The 19,516-nt window shown below is 41.3% G+C and overlaps 1 protein-coding gene across 2 annotated transcripts in view; it reads right to left on the bottom strand.

The window, feature by feature from the left end:
• LOC117157882 (lachesin) overlaps positions 1 to 19,516 on the bottom strand; it is a 272,842-nt gene that overhangs the window by 54,638 nt on the left and 198,688 nt on the right. For both annotated transcript variants that reach the window (XM_033336207.2, XM_076619842.1), the window contains 2 exons: positions 8,148 to 8,355; positions 7,716 to 7,877 (listed from right to left, as the gene is read on the bottom strand). In XM_033336207.2, the coding sequence (XP_033192098.1) occupies positions 7,716 to 7,877; positions 8,148 to 8,355 (370 nt within the window). The remainder of the gene's footprint in view (positions 1 to 7,715; positions 7,878 to 8,147; positions 8,356 to 19,516) is intronic.

Genomic DNA, 19,516 nt, shown 5'->3' with positions numbered 1-19,516 from the left:
CGGCAATGTTCCTAGAACTGAGCCCGATTTCTCGCCACTTTACATTGTGCCCACGTTCGAATGGCCCTGGAGGACCGGTCAATCAACATCCATTGACCCGTGGAAAACCTTTGAAACGGTTGGGTCTCGTTCCCTGAGCCAAAGTCAGAGGAAAAAAAAAGTTGCTCGCGAATTTGCGTGGCGAGTGTGTGCGAGCGAACGATCGAATGGCAGCCCCGATAATGTCGCGTCTCCGCTCGAAGCGGGTTTCGCAGCGTTCTCGATTCGCTGGCGTCGGTAACTTTTAACGAGACTGTAACTCGCTGCGCGCACCGAATTTCATCTCCCCGTTGAACGATATTAGGTATGGGATGTCGCTCGTTATATATCGGCCGGATTTCCATGCCGACGAGCCACGTCAAAGTGATAGTCTGAGGCGATGCAGGACAATCGTGAATACCGTTGCATTTTGTCCACTTGCACTGGCAATTCCAAGTTTCCGCGGGATATCGCTAATTGCCTTGTCAAGGTTACACAGTTACGTTTGCACCGCGTATTTCTCATCTTTTGATATTTGATATTTTGCTCGTATAAATAGACGAGATTTGCCGAGATACTTTTGGAAGAGTGTAGCTATGTGGGAATTACAGCGGCTACGAAAGGTGCGTGTGTGCATCATTATACGTATTATCGTATGTACACGCGGATTAATTCGGTTCAACTTAAATTTCGCATCATTTAGTGGTACTTTTCTTGCTACCTTCGTGCGATCACAGAAACGAAACGTAGAGTCTGATGGAAGCAACGCTTTATTGAAAAATAGAGATACAGGAAAAGATACTTTATACAGCGTCAGTAGATGGAAAATTGGCGGTAATTAGAAGATAGGATAATACAAGAGCATAGATAGATCCACTTATACATTCAACCACTACACTCGCTATGTTAGATCATAGCAACGATCCATCGTGTTTCGGATGAAAAACTTCAGAAACGTGTATTTTACAACATCCAAATTGCGTTAATCCATCGTGAAAAGCTTGACAAGGCTCTCCGAGTAACGTGTCCGATGCGACGTCCCTTTGCGGACCATCTTTTTCAAAGAGCTTTGAGCTTGAGGTAAATCCACTGGCAATGTCGAGCAAAGTTTCATTGCTGAAAGCGGAATTAACGAAAGAAGTTGACGGTAGAAGTAGATGGCCGTTCGATGACCAAGACAATTTGCCGCGAAAAAGGAACGAGCTGGTTCGACTGCGTCTTCGTTCATCGTTTCGATCAAGCGAGATTTAACGATCGATGGCGAAGAAAACAGCCGGTGTACATGACGGACAATATTATATTTTCTCCGTGACCTTTCCATCCAGCGTTGCCTTTTCTTGCCATCTTTCCCTCTTCCTTCTTTCTTTCGCTGTATTTATGACTTCACTTGGCGTAGTGCAGCCGCTACACACGCTTTGGAAAAGCGCAGACCGCTTTAATTAGCAGAAATTAGAGCGGAGAAGAATCCGCAACCAGAAGAAGAAGAAGAAACAGAGGAAGAAGAAGAGCAACACCTTTCTTATTTGGAAGCTCCGCCCAGGCGATTCATCCTAGCTGGAAGCTCGAAAGCTTTCGTACTACTTTCAGGTCTTTGCTCGGTTAATCACGAACAACAAAACGTTGACACGGCTTAACGAACGGAACTATCGTCTCCAGTTACCGAGTACGATGGTTTCACCGCTAATTATTTCGTTTCTTTCAAGTTTTCTCAAACGTAATTCACTATCCAGTCAACGAATGTTAACCTTTTTCGTATCTTTCCATTCCTCGAGAAATTCTGCTTGTTCTATGAGGATACTGTCAAACTTCTGGCCTCTCTTTCTGTTTATCGAATTGATTGAAGATTTAGGGAGAGAAACTTCTCTAGCCGATCTATTCTAATTCGATGAATATCGAGAAACAGCGATCATCGTTCATTGTTATTCGGCGAAGTTCCTACTTGAAGAAAATGCAGACAGAATGCAGCTTTCTGTACTATGAAGGACTGTGCAAGAATCGTGTCCAAGATTCCTATACGGATTCAAGCGAAAGCCTCGAATTCCAGCTACGATCGGATCGGTTCCTACGTAATCTTCCGGATGGATGATTCGGTTCAATCGTGTTTACTTGCACGAGACAGGATGATGTTGAATTTCCGATAATCCAGCGGGACCGACACTGGCTCGTGCCAATGCTACCAAAGTTACGAGCATCTTATCTTCGTGATACGTTCGAGACCTCCTTTTCCATCATTGTACGTTTGTTTCTTTTGTTTCTCTCGTTCGTTTCTTTTTTCCGATTGTAGTTTGTTTCAATGTCGGCTACCTAGTTTCGTTCATCAACGTCAGTCGTTTATTTTATCGGTCGGTCAATGTTAATCGTCCTATCAGTAATAATTTCAGCTGAATCGTTCAGATATTTTAATCTTGAAATACGGTTCGCTGTCAGCGAGGAAGAGAGAATATTCTGATGTTTAATTAAATTATTCGCTAGTATCGATTAACAGTAAATTGCAAGCAACCCGTTTGGATCGTGTTTCCTGAGAGTATCGAGAACAGAGCAGTACCAGTGGCAACGATGACACGTAAAACGTCATCAGGCTTTTAGGCGAATACAAGTTGCAACCGATAGAGGGACGTTTGACCTCTCACAGCCAAACCACAGCAGCTCCGTCAGCCTAACACAGCGGTTGGTGCACGTGTACGTTACCCGTGGGCTAATGTCTGCGCCACCTGGGACATTCTGACATTCGGATGCTTCGGTGTCCGAGACGCCAGGACTCACGGTTCTTCCCGGAGGACCTCGCTGATCTATAGCACTGACTGGTTTTAATCCATCTAGTTTTACGATGACAGAGAGTCCACCAGGACTGTCGGAAGTTGGTCAACTTAGCCACGGAATTATCCCACGTAGCGGAACTAGGCTGTGCCATATTAAAGTTTTATCCTCGCTCGTATTACAGGTCCCGAAAATTTTAAACAGCTAAACGCAAGACACGGCCTCCTTCTTCCTCGTACGACCGAGAAAATTTAGCGCAAAATATCAATTCACGTCAACTTTCCCTTTATCTTTTACGAAACTAAACAGCACGAGGAATTAGCCGAGCACCGCTGACAGAGGATTCTGTTTAATCTTCCCCGAAAACAGCTACCGAGAACGCCACGCATCTTTAGCATCCAGTGAATATTTCATGGATATGCCATGTGCGCGCATAATTTTCACGTCGCCGCCACTGCATCCCGCTCTGTACCGCCCCTTGATTATCCCCACTCCTGGCCATTGCGCCACTGGCAGCCGGCCACGTAGCAGTAGCGGCGTAGCACCGCGCTCCGGAGTTGATTAATCTATACAATATTTAAGAAGCAGCCAGCCGGAGAAAAAAGACCTTCCGCCGGAGCTTTGTTTCTCTACCGTTTTTCTTGCGAATTCTGTCTAGTTTATCCGTCGTTCGCATTGGCACGTTTTTTTCTGTCGCTCTTACCGTGACGAGCCACGTGCACGTATCACGAGCGTATAATCGCGTTATCGTCCGTGAAAAAAAGAACGTTTTTCGAGAGAATCGCGAATCTTTCGGTTTAATCAGATTTCAGCTTGCATATTTTACAAGGTCAATATCACGGTTGCTAAGGAGCGATGTAACGATCAACTTTATCATCGATATTATTGTCAATATTTAACATTCTCGAGATTATGGTATGCACTCTCTGGACGATCAATACAATATTGTCAATACGATATCGAGAATAATATCGACCGTCGTGTCGCTCTTTTACGACATACCTCACTTCGTCTTTTCTTTCATCGTACAAATTATCGCACGATCCATCGATCCATCTGACAAGTTTGGTAGTCGCGATTTCTTAGATTAGCTATCGGAAGCGGTGTATGCACGAGAGCAACCGGTCGTTATGAAAATTTCTCGGCACACAGCTTGTTTGTTCCCAGTTTGCACGAACATATCCGAGAAAATGCTGCGCACGCCGGCAACAGTCACGTCCGTGCAAACACGCAACTGCATTATTAATAATATGGCCAGAGCGAGAGAGAAGGAGATTACTATAGCTGTTCGCAGTCCATTGCGTTGGATCGCACGCGGCAAACCTACCTGGAATTTTCTCCTAGGTAATTTCAACCAACGACTATCCAATCTTAAACTTAAATTCCAAAAGTCTATTCTGACTTACTTCGGAAAATAATACTGTAGGGAGCGTGTACGTGCATGTGCGACGGTTCGGACGGCACCGGAGCCGTTACTGTCGGAGAAAGGTGAGAAAAGTAAGAATTGTCGGCGAGGAAACGTGTAACCGTCGCGACGACGCGATGCGTCGCATCGTATCGATCAGCTGATACATAAACCGAGGCAAATGGGCGAGCCGCGAGAATTAAGAATCGAGTCGTTGCAGAAACAGTTTTAAGGAAAGAAAGAGTTAAGAATTGCACGTTGATAATCAACGAGAGAAAAGTAAGTGAATCGTGATATTGTAAATTTTGCTTGCTTCCTGCTTAATATAATTTTAATTTCAAATGAAATTTATCAGTCGTGTTCATGCTGTAAGAAAGTGTAGCTTCCCATTCGCTCCTGATCCTACGATATCGACGTTAGTAATAGCCAGACTTGAACAGCGAGGACAATGAGTCCAACTTTTGTCGTGGAGTTATTTAAGATACGTTGTTCGTCACTTATTTTAATCAGAGGGAAATGGAAGAGAAAACACTGCAGATGTTCTGTTTGACGACGATACCATACAGTTTTGAATTCTTAATAGAATAACATTGATATTAAAGTTTTATTCGAATCGTTTTCATTGAAACTTATTTGTAGACGTAATGGAATGGAAAGAGGGGCAGAAAAAGAGACAAGTTGGAATTCGCGTGAAATGGTAATGAGTAAAATTGCATGGGCGGCTAATTGCATTTCTAATAATGCGCTGGTAAGGGCGAGCTTATATAGTTTATTGCGCTTTATTACCAGACCAACTGCAACCGCTGGGAATTTTCCTACTGGATCTGTGCTGTTTTCACGTTGTTCTCAAGTGTGACGATAGTCGTTTATCAAGAAGTCAATAAAAATATAACGTCAAATATATTGCGTATATCATAGTCACGTTGAGAATGTTTTTAGCTATCATTTTTCCAGAATTTTAAAATTAAATTATTTGTAACTTTACTAGTTCCAATTACAATTCTTTCTTGTTATCCATAACACGATCACGTAATTTTATTCACCTTCGTGATATCTTTTACTTGAAAACATCGTTATCAGTAAACAAAGAAGTGGATGAGATAGTTGTAACCATATTCCAACATTCGTTGGAAAACGAATGATAAATGGGCGAGCAGAATCGCAATCATCTACGAACGAGCTTTACGAGGCAACCACGGGAGTGCAATTTTTTGAGTATTTTACAAACGAAAATTCGATCAAATTCATACTCGATTTCGTTCTCTTTTTTATGCTTCCGTTCGCTGCGAGTAATCGGTCCGCGATTGTCTTCGTGGAAACAGAGGATGCTTTGAGCATAGCGCATGTGATGCGAATGGCCACCGCGAATAAAAAAAATAACGCAAACGGCGTATGAAATTTTCGTCAAACGAAATCTAAAAAAAAAAAAAAAAAAAGAGAAACAAAAACGGGTGACTCATGATAAAAATTTATATAGCAAACACGTGCCAGTGAAATCAGGTGCGATGAGTGACTGGCGGTCTAAAAATAAATGCCTGGCATGCGAGATCGCGAGAACCCCGCTGTACAATAAATGTATTAGAAATTAGCCTGTTTCGTATCGCGAGAAAGCATCAGGGAATTAATTCACAATTTTCCAGCGTCGTTTCGCTCATGGTGTTCGCCCCGCCCCATAACTTTATACGATCTCGTATCAGGCGTGAGATCTACAAAACGTTCGTTATTAAACGCACTTTCGCGGCAACGGGGTCGCACGTTTGTTGAAATATTCATCAGCTGTTGTCGCTTTTAATCCGTGATTTATATCAGCTGATGTTCAAAGTCGTGTTCAATTAACGGGCACTAATCGCGATATAACATTTCGTCGCTGAACCGAACTGGAACGATGTTTATAATTTTGAAACGTCGCGATGCACGATACGAACGACGTTCCGTCGGAAGTATAAGATAACGAAGCAGGACAATGACGTGGTAAAGCTCAGTAACAGAAATATGTACTCGCGACAAGCTTTGTTTTATTCGACAGTCACGTAAACCGAGGAGAGGAGTCTAGAGAACGGTGGCCATGCAAACGAGTAATTACCGTAATACTAATAATATGTCGGCGAGAATGGATTTACGTGTCCCATTGCATTAGGGAAATTACCGGAAACATTGCCGCAGGCTTCGTTGTTTGACGTGTAAAATCGATGACGAACGGAGCAACAAAAGCAACGGAATACTCCGATTCTGTTACTGTCCGCCGACATTACCTTCCTCTCCTTTCTCTTTCGTTCGAATTGATTACACGTACGCGGTACGCTGCGGACGAGACGTTCCCAACGTACGTTCGCGGCTATTTTAACGTCACGTTTGACTCTGAGGTTTAATCACCGGAAATCGAACATCTGTCCGCCGCTTCCAGTTTTAATGTTTATCAGTAGAACGACTCGGAACATGATTGTTTGGATTTCTGATTGCGCGAATATCGGGGACGTTGGTTTCCGACTCGTACGGAACCCGTAATCAGACGTTCTTCCGTCTGGGAAATGGAAACAGCTTTATTTCAACGATCGAACAAGTTGCTTCATTTATTTTCAATATTTTGAAAATTGTAGTTTCACAGTTTACGCTTATAGGTATGTACAGTGACTCGCGAACGTATTCGAGTGTTTACTATAGTAAAGCCTTTAGAGTTATATTATGCGCGATAAATGAAACATTTTGAAATTTCGTTGACATTATGACGACGTACGATCATCGTGATTATATTGACAAAATATCAAACTGATTTGAATGTATACATAGAGGCTACGATACATTTATCGCACGTGAACACTTGGATAAAAATGATTACGCGCTACAAACAGTGAATAATCAACTACTCAAATACGATGGTGTATTTTCATTTCAATGACTTCTATATTCGCTTTATATATAACGCTCTATACATACATGTAACTTTTATGTACGGTTTCAAATTCGTCTCAAATTTCATCAACGTAGTAATCGTGGTTGTCGTGACATATTATAGCGGCAGGAAAATTTCAAAATACGTCAACGTACACGTTATATCCATAAAAAGTTTGTACAGGTGTCCAAATACTTTCGCGAGTCACGGTATCAGCGCGTAAATCTATTTTCGCGATAATTGGTGATTAATGTTTAACGTTTACACGTTATGCAAACGAGATTTTTGACGTTGTAGCATCGAAAACAACACGATTTTAAATCGAAGATGTTATAAACTATACGTAACAGCTCGCAATTCGTTTAATCTGCGCTAATTGAGACGAACAGCGGCGCGCGAATATTCGAAGAATCGCGCTTGAATAAATACAGCATTTCGTGAAATTTCCTGTTTCCCTGCGATTTTCGCTAATTGGTGAAATTAAACGGCCGGTCAACGAGTGGAAACTTGAGAATTACTTTCATTGCTTGTAAAGCATCGTTTCGTATAATTAACGCGAGGAGCTCGGTTCTCTCTATGAAGCACACGCGATTACAGTCTTTCGTCTTATACTTCGTGACACTGGTCGAGAAATTGTACGCTCACCTTTGTAATGCCGATTGATGCTTATACTCTGGCCGTCTTCTCTCTTCCACATCAGTTTTGGCGTTGGATATCCGTCTGCTTTGCACGTCAGCGTAATATTCTGGTTCTCACGAACCGCCACTGTGCTCTCGGTGGACAACGAGTCCAAAATGTTCGGTGGTACTTGGAAACAAATAGAGAAGCACAGAAGGTCAGTAGATCTAATTAGAAGCTGATAGGTTGCCTAGTTCGACAAACAAGTTCTCAAAGCTTTTAAGTATAAATATCGTTTGTCACGTCGGTGGTAAAAAGATCGCTTTTTCCTTCCGTAAAGTAATTCTATCGAACGTTTCGCGATGGATTCTCGTTAAAGCTGCTCGGACGTCTTTGACGCACATAATAATGTAACAACAGCATGCCTTAAGTCGATGGAAGAAGATTAAATATGCTCACCGACAACTTGAAGGAAGCCGACTTGGCTCATCATCGGGTTCGTGTTCAGTTGGCACATATAATAGCCTCGGTCGTCTTGCTGCACGTTGTTGATGTGAAGCAGCCAGGTCTTCTGATTGTCGTGGGACACCGAGAATCTCGGTATCTTCACGACCACGTGTTTGTGAATGGTCAAGAGCATTTGACGACCTACGTGAATCCACGCCACCTGCGAATTAAATTGGATAATGTTCTCAGATCTTTCTTCGTCTCTTTTCTTCTACAGTGATACAGGCAAAAAGCTCTTTCTTCTTCTATTTGAGAAACTAAACAGGAGTAAAAGCCATAACCGAGTTGATTAAATTTAAGACGATTAAATATGTTAGCGGTGAAGTTTCGGTCTTGATCACTTGGTCTCGATATAGTCGATATAATCGTTTTTCGACCGTATCAAAGAAAATGGACTTGCAATTTTTATTTGCAAAGGAGACGTGCATCAATTTATAGCGGTATATACGATCAAGTAAAAAAAAAAAAAAAGAAGTAAATTCGCGTATCAATTTCAGCGGCCTCGACTTTACTTGTAGCGATATAGTTCGAATACTTTAAGAGGAAATCCATAGTTTGCAAAAGAACCATCAACGGTATATCGAATCTCCTGATACACGAGCCAGAAACGAGCGAGTCGTGCGACCACTTTGCGCGCGAAATCTTTCAAATTTCCGCTCGTCAATGGGTCGCGATCCATCGGATGCTCTACAAGTGGAGGAACCCGATGCGGGGAACAAGCTGGGAACAACCGAAGAGAGAAAGAAGATGGCCAGCGCCGGGTTGCGCCGCAACGACACGCTACGCAACCCTCTCTGCATCAGAAATGCTATGAACTGTTGAAGTGGTTACCACTTCTAAGAAAACTCTACATCCGGTCTTTTTAGTTTTCTCAAGCACCGAAGTCATCGACAGTGTGTAAACAAAAGACTGCGACGAAGACAGACCATAAACAGTAGACAGGCGACGTTGGCTTCGGGGTTTTCAGTTATTGGGTAACACAGCTAGCGTGCGGATCTGGACCAGCTCAAATTGTATTCTTACTTATAATTACACTTCTATTTAAATATATTTTCTGCCTTACAATTTATCCACGAGTTTTCTCTGTTTACACATCGAATAACCTCAACATGAACAAACATTATTACGACCGTATTTTACGCTCGGCTGGACTAGCGTTCCCCTAACTAAGCTCATTCCACGACAAAGCTTATGCACTTTCGAGGATTTCTGGGTTAAACTGGCTGCCCTCCCATTCGCCGTGCTCTCCTGCCACGCTACTTCTTCTTTTTCATTTCCTTGCCAACACTCGAGAACGCTTCGTTGCACGAAAGCGCCACTTTTCCTTGTTTTTGCTTTTCCACCTCTTTCCTTCTTCGCCTTTGTTTCTCGATATACATTTAGTCGTATCTCCGTACGAAGGTAACGTTCTAACAACTCTCGGCTTCTTCGTTTTTGACGAATCACCTTCGTCACACGGACGAAGTTGTGTCTCTTTTCTCGCACGATCGGTCCATCGCTCTGGTTCATTGGAAATTTATTCGAAGAACGTCTTTGTGACGAAGAACGACAGATTTCTAATCGATTTTATGACATAAACCAGCCAGATATAAACAGATTCTACGCTCCTTTTTCCTGTTTCTGGTCCCTTCTCATCTCATTTGAGAGTAGGAGGGAGTCGAATGCTCCAAGAGGCGACGGTTCCCTCTATTTGTAAGGGAAACTATTCGGAAGACATTGTCCAAGTCGCACTGATTATTTTCTTTTATCTTTCCTGGAGAATACTTGCTCGCATAATTACGTAACAAGCGTACCATGCCAGGGGAATTAAGCGACTCGACGAGAGGCAGATCATTCGACGATTCAAACTCGTGCAACAGAATTTGAAACTTTGCTAATTGTTCTCGAAAGAATGCTTCGGTGGAATCGTTCCTTTCGTAGTCAGACACAAACTACTCGATCTTAGCGAATAATTAAAGCAACCGACCAAGACTTTGTTCGATTGCAACGATTTTTAAAAACACCTCTGAGCATTTCGTCTGAAAACTTCCGAAACACGAACATAGATTAAAAACATACGACTAGGAAATTACGCAGAAATTGTTTCTACGCTAAACATCGATCAAAGCGGATGGCTCGATTCGTTGATTTAATTTATCGAAAGGATCAAAGGAGCGCAGACGAGGCAGCTAACAACCGCTTGGAGGAACGCCATATCGAGGAAGATTAAAGCTTAGTTGAAATCGGTTAATCCTTAGTTTCCAGTGTAGTCATATACGTCGTTCTTTACATCCAACGTACCTCGTATTCCATCATATCGAAACTTCCACCGGTAGTCTCCTCCATCTCCCTTTATAATCACGTCGTCATTAACCGCGTTCCTTTCCAAATGAATCATTCAAACTCATTAATCATCTACTACGCTACCATTTCATACGAAATATCGTTCGTTCTAAACCGATTATTAAAGGATCAAAGGTACAGTTACTGACCAAAATTTGGTCGCAATCCCGGGCGATGGATCGTGAAAACTGAATGGCGCTCGATCGAGAAAACGAGAGCCGGCTCTCTGATGCGCAAAGGTAGCTGCCGGCGTTATATTGGCCTTTAAACGATCTCGAGGTAAAGCTCGCGCCGCTTGCGGCCTCGATTGAAATCCCTGGCACTGGTTCAAAGTCAAGCTCAACTGCCGCCGCGATACTGGCAACTGACGCTTTATATCGCGAGGAAAAAGCGTTATGTCGGTAGCGGCGAGTTTTTGTAGCGGTCAACCTGTTTAAGAAACTTCGATCGATTTTGCCTCTTCGTTTTTTCTTTTCTTTTTTTTTTTAAGTGGGTATTGCCTTTGTGGAAATTTCTTGGTAAACACCAATGTTTCTACCCTTTTTTTTTTTGTAAAGGTAGCGATACTAAATTTTAGAGATATTTTACAAACTATTTGTCGACGTTTATTGAACTGGAAACAATTTTTAGAAAGTTCCTCCTTTTGTGTTTGATGTTTTCAGTAACGGCTATCCTGTGAGTAGGATTCGACACTTTCATCTTGAACAGAAATCAACGGTGCAGGCTGCTCGCGCTTGTTGCTATCTATCGACAGTCACGCGGATGATTCAGTGCAATATAGATCGACGCGTTCATCGTGCTGGCCCGATCACTTTTGGGTTCGTGTGCCAGCGGCTGTCAACCAAATCGAGTTTTTTTGTACTCCGAAATGACCGGCACGTATAAAACCGATAAAAGGTGACGGGAAAAGGAATAAACGCAACTCGTCAAAAATGAAAAAAAAGGGAGGGAAAAACACGCTTCAAAAATGGAAGAGAAATAATTTTTTTCAATTTCACGGGAAACATTTTTTTAAAACCGAGTCGATGGTTGTTCACCGATTCCGATCTAATTTCTCGCCACTTAAATATCGTTTACAACCTTCTTGCTCCACTCCCGACTCAAGGCTTGTACGTAATAAACGTAATTAAAGACGCGTTCCGTTGCTAGAACATACAGTGGCTACGGAAAATATTCGCCGCAGGTTTTATATTTCATTTTCATGGTATCAAATTTTCGTAGTCATACGAGAAAGTACCATTAACTGATGCAAAATTTAATGTACTTGGAGCTAATTTAATTACTACGTAAATGCTGTATAATGAATACAACGGTGTGCCGATACTTCCTTCGACCATTGTGTTTTCAACATTCGGTCGTCACTATTTTGTGTCTTTTAGATTAACATTAACCATCGATGATATGTCCTGAAACCATCCGGAACGCGGTTCACCCGTCTCATCACGGTCCAGTTTCGAATGACAGCAATTACTCGGCGACCGTAGTTGTTGGTAGCTCGGAAGCAGGACGAGTCACGTGCCATCTTAATGTTACAAACTCTCTACGGAATCTACGCTTGTCTCGCTTTAAATACGTGCTTCGTCAGTCGTCTACAGTCTACAATACCGACGTGCCGTTGACATTCACAACGAATCTCCATTTGACCAGCTGAAACGTTCCAGCTGAATATAAACGTGATCTCTTGGCCATAAATGTCATCCAATTACTCAGTTCATTTATACGAACCGGTCGATAACCTACATAATTATCATCTTGCCAAGGAACTCGGTTTCAGTTCGTCAAATTCAGATTGTGTAGAATTTAGCAACATCTTCGTTCATCCTTTTGGAAAGCAGACGTCGTTATCCAGCGTGACTCTTCGTAAATCCTTCGGAATTTGATTCGAATTCCAGCGAAAGGGGTGTGTTAAAGGGAATTCTAAAGCGCTGTCGTCCGAGATCCTATCTGCAACGAAGATGAGGCGCATTTTCGAGGAAGGACATTAGCATTAACCCGTTGCTCTTCACCATCTACATACTTCTTTTTTTACGCACGCTCGATAATCAACAGCGTGGCTCTAAATTTTTTCCGGCAAGTAATAACCCTCCGAGAAAATTCTCAGCCTCGTAAACGATACTCGTTCGCTCTCGTTCGAGAGTCGTTACAGTGGCTGTAACGGGTGCGCGTTGCTGCAAGGTGAAATTCGAAAGTGCTGCAGCCCAGGGTTGGTTAAGAAGAAACGAGGAGGAAGAAAAGACGAGAAGAAAGAGTAAATTGAGAAGAGCCAGGGGGAAGTTGGTCAGAAACGAACATGGTGAACTTTTGGGAACTGAGGCTGGTTTGGCAAATACTAATTTAGATGCAAACTGCGAACTATAAAAAATGTTAGAAACCATGGCCTGGTGGTCATCCGTGAAAATACTTTTCGCGAAGCTTCGATAAAACGCACTTCAGCTATATGTGTTTTAATAAAGACTCTCGCGAATACATCAACCTGGTTACAGGCGGATCTTCGTTTTTCTTTTTTCCTTTTTCCGATAGAGGAATTCCTTAGAGCAGCGTAGCTGTTCAAATTGACCTTTTGGATGAAAGTACAGCGGCTACACTGAATATTGGTACACTATCGCGTATGGTGTAGTATTTACGCGCTAACGAATTCGGACCAAGTAAAAATGTAAAATCTGATAGAAAGAAAAATATTTCATTGGAAAGTACGAGTGTACGTCCAATACTGATTGTAGTCATCGTATCTCGGACTTTGCACTTTCGCGTACTTCAAAAAAGAAATATAAGAGAAGAGCAAAAGGACGATCGATTGCTCGTGTTTCCGCAAGAATGTTCCTCGATCTCTTTAAATATCGTCCGAAATTAAGTCGTGGCGTAAGATAAAAAAAGAAAGGCAGGGAAGAGGGACAGGAAAGGGGGCAATAGTCGTTGGAGTTTACGCGGAGTTTCTTAAAACAATCGACCAGTCGATCTAGAATTTAATTAACCACCGCATGGAATGGGGCGAAGGGAGAAAAAGTAACCGAGTGGCTGGAGAACATAACAAGAGAGAGAGAGAGAGAGAGAGAGAATACTAGAACGGAGAGGGGGAACGCAGGAGTGGCGGATAGAGTCAAGGAGAAAGGAGAGGAAGGTCGAATCGACGCGCAATTCCAACAACGGCCCGGCGTTTAGCGTCGAGGAGGGGAGTTGCTCGTTTTAATCAACTTTGCGAAAATATTCCCGACGTTTGCCGGCACAGTCATTAGACCGAACTTGATTTCCCACAAGGTCGCTTTTATATTTCTCCGCGGTTTCTAGCCTTAACGTTGTTGTGGCATATTTTTCTCCCCCGCCCTTCTTTTCTTTTTTTTTTACGAATGAAACATCTGCTGACAGCTGGTCGTCGTCGGAGAAATCCGAACATGTCGTCTAGTAGACCAGATGGGAGCAACTTACTCATTCCCTTTGCCGCCTGTCGTTCGACGCTTCTTTAAAATGTGCGAATCGATTCGTTGACGTGGGTAAAGGGAGTTTCCGTAGTTCAGAAGCGGAGACTAGAGGGGAAAGTTGATTGGTGGAGAGATCAAGGGGAAAGATTGGAACTCTGAAAGGATGAAGTTTTGCTTCACTCAAACGCGATGGAACGTCCTTATTGTCTTGAGAAAGTTGAAGATGTATTACGGAATGTGATTAGTATTGATATTTGCAGTATCCCAGTGGGAACTATACGTATAGTTCCTGCACTTTCTAATCTGATAACAAACTTGAAAGGCGTAAACAATTGCTTTGACATTGTAATAGAATAAATAGTGTAATCTATAGATTAATAACGCAGTTATTATTGTATTATTATTATTATTATTATGAGTAATATAGTAACTTCTATGCTTCTATGCTATCTGTATCGTATGCTTTTGTTTAGCCGAGGATAACGTTTAGTATAGCCGATAATGATTATTTTTAACTCTGGATGTATCTAGATTGATAAAGTACAGGATATTTCAGGGTTCTACATACTCGTATTACATTAAAGGTATCTACACATTTCAAAATATCAGCTATAAGAGAATCATGTTCTCGAAATAAAGCGATCTGTTCTAGCGAAAATGTTGTAGCTTAAAAATAGATTTTTCGAGGAAATTAATATTCATCTGTGTGGTGAATAGTGTCGAGGATCATAATATAGAATAACGAGAACGATAGATTGCTGTTGCAACGTCAAATGTATTTGGAATAAATTAAATAAATTAAACAATATAAATACTGTCGAGAGACGCTCGTACAAACGTATTCGTAAAGATAGAGTATGATCGCTCGCGGATAACTCGATAACTCGTATACTCCGTTAGTCACTGTGAATAGTTCGTATAATAATTCGTATGATAACTCGGATAATAACTGATTGGCTCGCGACCGCGTCCGTTTATTTATACTGGTCGGGGGAAAGTCGGAAAATTTGTATTCGTCTTTGATCGACGGTTGCGCGTAGCGGCAACATTGTTTTGCCCGGAGTTTGTTTATCGTTATGTTTCAAGGCGGTGTCCGTGTCCCGAGGCTAAACGACAACATGAGTCGTTCTCAAAAACATGTGTCGCTCTCGACAACATGTGTCGCTACGTCTGCAATCTTACCTGTAATTTGAAATGACCAATAGTACTGAAATGTCTAAATCTATGTCTAAATAAAATGTCTAAATAAAGGAAGATTCGATAAGATGTACAATAGACGATGATAGACTTTATCTAGGATCTAGAAAGAATCAATTTGTAGCAAATTCTATGTTGGACGCGATTAAAGAGGGAGAAGGAAGGTGGCGAGAAATGAATTATTCTCTGGCGCGAAAGTTTCGCGTTAATCGATAAACGTTACCACTACCTTCTCACTTGATGTTTTTCGTCGCGAAGAATACATTTCCTGGATGATGTACCACGATCTGGCACTATTTCCTTCAGATCTCGAGCACGAGTTAACTCGACGATTTATCGGCGCGGTAATTAAAAATAATTTCACAGACCACGAGAAGCGACTCACGGCGACACGCGACGTCCAAATCGTCGGCGCGTCGTGGCGCCGACGCCTGACGACGCACGATCGCACCGCTGTAATTCGGTTAGCAAATTAATTATTAAATTCATTTCCTAATTAGCTAATTACAGAGTACGCGCAACCGTGCTGCCTCCACTTTTTCCCCTTTTACCGGAAGAGCTCACCTCCCTCGTCTTTCCGTTCTGTCAATAATGGACACGCGTTTCAACGTGTTCAATGTTTTTGATCTCGTCGTGTCTCACACGTATTGTATTCTAATATCTTGATAACGCGTTAATACATTCATAAGGAGTTCAATGTAAGAGGAAGTAAAGGCGATATCGTTTCATGTTTTTCGAATGGTGCTTGTAATTACGAAAATATCAAGATTGATAAAGAACATATTTACTTTTCCAGAACTGAATTCGTTTACCTTCTGAGAAATATTGTGTTTGTTAATCGTTAATAACAGAAACATGTTTTGCTACAGCTGGTTTTGTAAAGAGGACACGACGTATTAAAATTTGGGACCAATTTTACTGAAAAGAAGTACGTTTATCGTTTAATCGATTAGTAAGCTAAATAAAGGGCACGATGCTGCGTATATTCAACATCGAGTATGAAAAAGTTAATAAGTTACGAAGTACTTGGTAGATCCAGTATAATGATAAATTAATTTCATACTTACAAAATGAAGATGGCTTGTTTATACGACGGACCAAACTAAATTACATTATATTTCTAAAATATTTTTAGTAGACTGCGGATGTTTATTCAAATTCACGTTCACGTGAACATAATAAAAGAAACGAGAATTAAATAGAGATTTATTTCATTCTTTAAAAATATTATGAATACTTTACTTTAATATTATAACGAATATTCACTCTCTTTACTGGATGTTTTATACATTTTTGCATGTTACGCGTATCCAGTACATTTCTGCATAAATTCACGAACAATCGCGGTGTACTGATTAAAGGTCGCTATATATGGAACAACAAATTTTATACGAAGCAATCGTTTACCTTCTTCTTCGTTGTAGAATATAAAGATGCGTTATTTATTAAAGAATTTTTCTTCTGCGTTAAATCGATTCTTTGCTTACCGGCCTTTCTTTTGCAATTTAAACAATACCGTACACCTACAGATACGATAACTGATAAATGAAAAAATAACTGAACAGGGTAAAACTGTAATTGTTTTTATAATTCGCGGAAAATTTGAATTCCTTATATTCAAGATAACGAACGACGAAAGATCGATGACAAACAAGGCGACCATCTATGTTCTTCATATTCGGCGTATTTCGTCCTCGCGTTGTAATTTCCGACGAGTATAATGGAACAAAATTGCGGCACGTCTGCTTCTTCTTGCAACCTAATCTACGAAACCGTACATATGGCGAGCCATTTTTTTCAATTTGCCGTCCATCGTACCTCAAGAGCACGTAACGAATACGCGTGCCGAGTATTCTACAAGCGGACCAAGCGTAGGAATTCATTTGAACGAAAGAGTTTCATCGTGATTCCCTGGCTTCGTGGTATAATTAAATTCGTGGAAATTGACAAAGTCGTACGGTTTCTTTCGGTATCGGCTGGAGCATTCTAAATAGGGAACGAGCGAAGATACTTCGTTGCAGGCGTTAAATAGAATTTTCTGGCGTTCCGATCAAAGAACTGGAAGTCGACTCGGTCCCTCGGGACTGTACCGGTGAAACGTCGAATCTAATGAGACTGTTAGATCGGTGAAATGGGTGATACACGATTTCAAAGTCGAGGGAAAAACTGGCAGACCGATTGTTTCTCGCTGTTCGTTCTCGAAAATAACGTTCCAACGTCGTCTGTGCAGACTCAAACGCGTGCTCGTTGGCTGGCGAAGAACGCGGATAAAAAATTGATGAAACCGCGGAAAAGTAGATTCTCTTTTTACGTTTGATCGAAAGCCATAGGTGGAACGGCGAGCAATGATGGAACGACGAGGAGAACGGGAGGAAGGATCGATAATGGTTAATACGTTCCTGGCGGTGGTTCTCCAGCCCAGGCAAGGTATCGTGATTCGATACGATTTTTCCGGATTGATTTTATTGGAACAGATTAAAGGACAGACTACGCGTTCGTGAATTGCGTCCCATCGGTAGATCGTACGATACCGATGGAAAAGCTGGGATAGCGACTGACGTGTAACGAACCCCTTCGATTCGGTAGCAAACGGAGAACGTGGTTCAAAAGCGTACTCCATCACGCAAAATAATGTTTCCGCGTGTACCGTGAAGCAACGAGCTTTAATGAAACGTTAATCTGGAATGGAGAAACGTAAGCGAACCGGCATCGAATAAATTGTTAAAATATACCGGGCGAAATTTCGAGCTGCGTTCGGCCCAGTAAATTTCCAGATAACATTTCCATTTGTTTACTCCAATATCGATCAGTAACCTTTTAATACCGGACAAATTTCGCTACGATATTGTAAATCAATTTTGACGTTTTATAGCGCACTATAAAATTGTTTTGATCGCTCAATAACTAGGCTGCGGATTCTCATGTATCTATGAACAAATTTTAATCTCTGCAAGTTTATAGAACCATCGTAATACCACAAAATCTGTAAAATAATCGAAATGAAGTATTCGCCATTTAAAACGTGTAATAGATCTCTGTTTTAGATTCCATAAAAATATAACAATTATTTTGCAAACGTGCCAGGCGAATTTCATTTTTTCTTTTTTCTTTTCTTTTTCTTTATTTCTACAGAAAATACATAATTTATATAAGTATAGAAAAGATCCGAAGATTCTTGAAAGAGTAGAGGAACGGTCGTGCGGCGTGGGACATTTATCGACCTACCAACCTTCGTGGTAACATGTCCATTTATGGTTTCTTAAGGAAAAGGAAAATGACACCGATCGTCGGGGGGAACGTCTTTCTCCGTGAAGTTATCGGTTCTGATCGCGGGTGGAATCGACTGAAAAGGCCTCAATTTTTATTCTTAGAACGTAGAGGGCTGCGAACATCTTTATGTTTCTCCGGTATAATGGTCGAAGCTGTAAACGCGGATGAGCTTACAGTTTATTGTCGCCGCATAGTAACGTCCGTCTCTTCCTTCATAAAAATGGATCAGCCGAATTATTAAAATTCTTCTGCCGGCTTTGCAACGTTCGTTGTTTCTCTAAGAATTCGCACACTTTCGTCCCGTTACTGCAGTTACGTATAACGAATTATCATCGCCTTGCTTATTAACCATTCACCGTCTACCATTCCTTTAATTCCCGTTTATACTTCCAAGGTACTTTCGCCGTAATATCTGATTTTTCTAAGACCTTTCCTCTCAACCAGGATGATGTTCAATGGATAGGTACTGGATGTATATTAATTTGCATTTCCGCTCACGTTCCGCCACCTCGAAATCTTTCGTCATTTAATACTATCTTGATTCAATCCGAGAAAATTATTATTTTACCCTGCAGAATTTAAGGTCCTAAAAGTTGTAACGTATTTGAAGGATATACAGTGACTTTAATCTATGCAGTATTAATTTTTGCATGAAATTATACACGAATAATTGAATTCAATTTAATTAATACAGATAATATTTATAATTACTCACTCTCCTTTGACGCAAACGTAGATATACACTTATCTCGAAAAGGATGTAAAGACGAATAATTATTACTCCTTTCATTTTCTTTAATCCACTCGCGTTTCCCTTCCTTCCTCCCTTCTCTTAATCCTCTGTCGATTTTTCTTCTTTCCCAATCTCCTCCTTTCCCTCTGCGTACTTTTTCATCAATCTCACGCCCACCGAAATATATACGAAATATGTATCTATCCAATACCAATCAATGGGGATACAGAGATTTCACGTATCACAGAATCTACTTTCCACTGACTACATCTACGTAGAAAATGTATCTATTTATACGAAGAATCTTGTACGTATCCGTCAGATCATTCGCGATGTTCGCTTATTAAATTAACCTTATACGTGTCCTTTGTCACCGAAATTCT

This window comes from Bombus vancouverensis, chromosome 7, assembly GCF_051014615.1.
Source record: "Bombus vancouverensis nearcticus chromosome 7, iyBomVanc1_principal, whole genome shotgun sequence".
In the NCBI taxonomy this organism is placed as follows: domain Eukaryota; kingdom Metazoa; phylum Arthropoda; class Insecta; order Hymenoptera; family Apidae; genus Bombus; species Bombus vancouverensis.
This window is presented reverse-complemented; position numbering and strand designations above follow the sequence as displayed.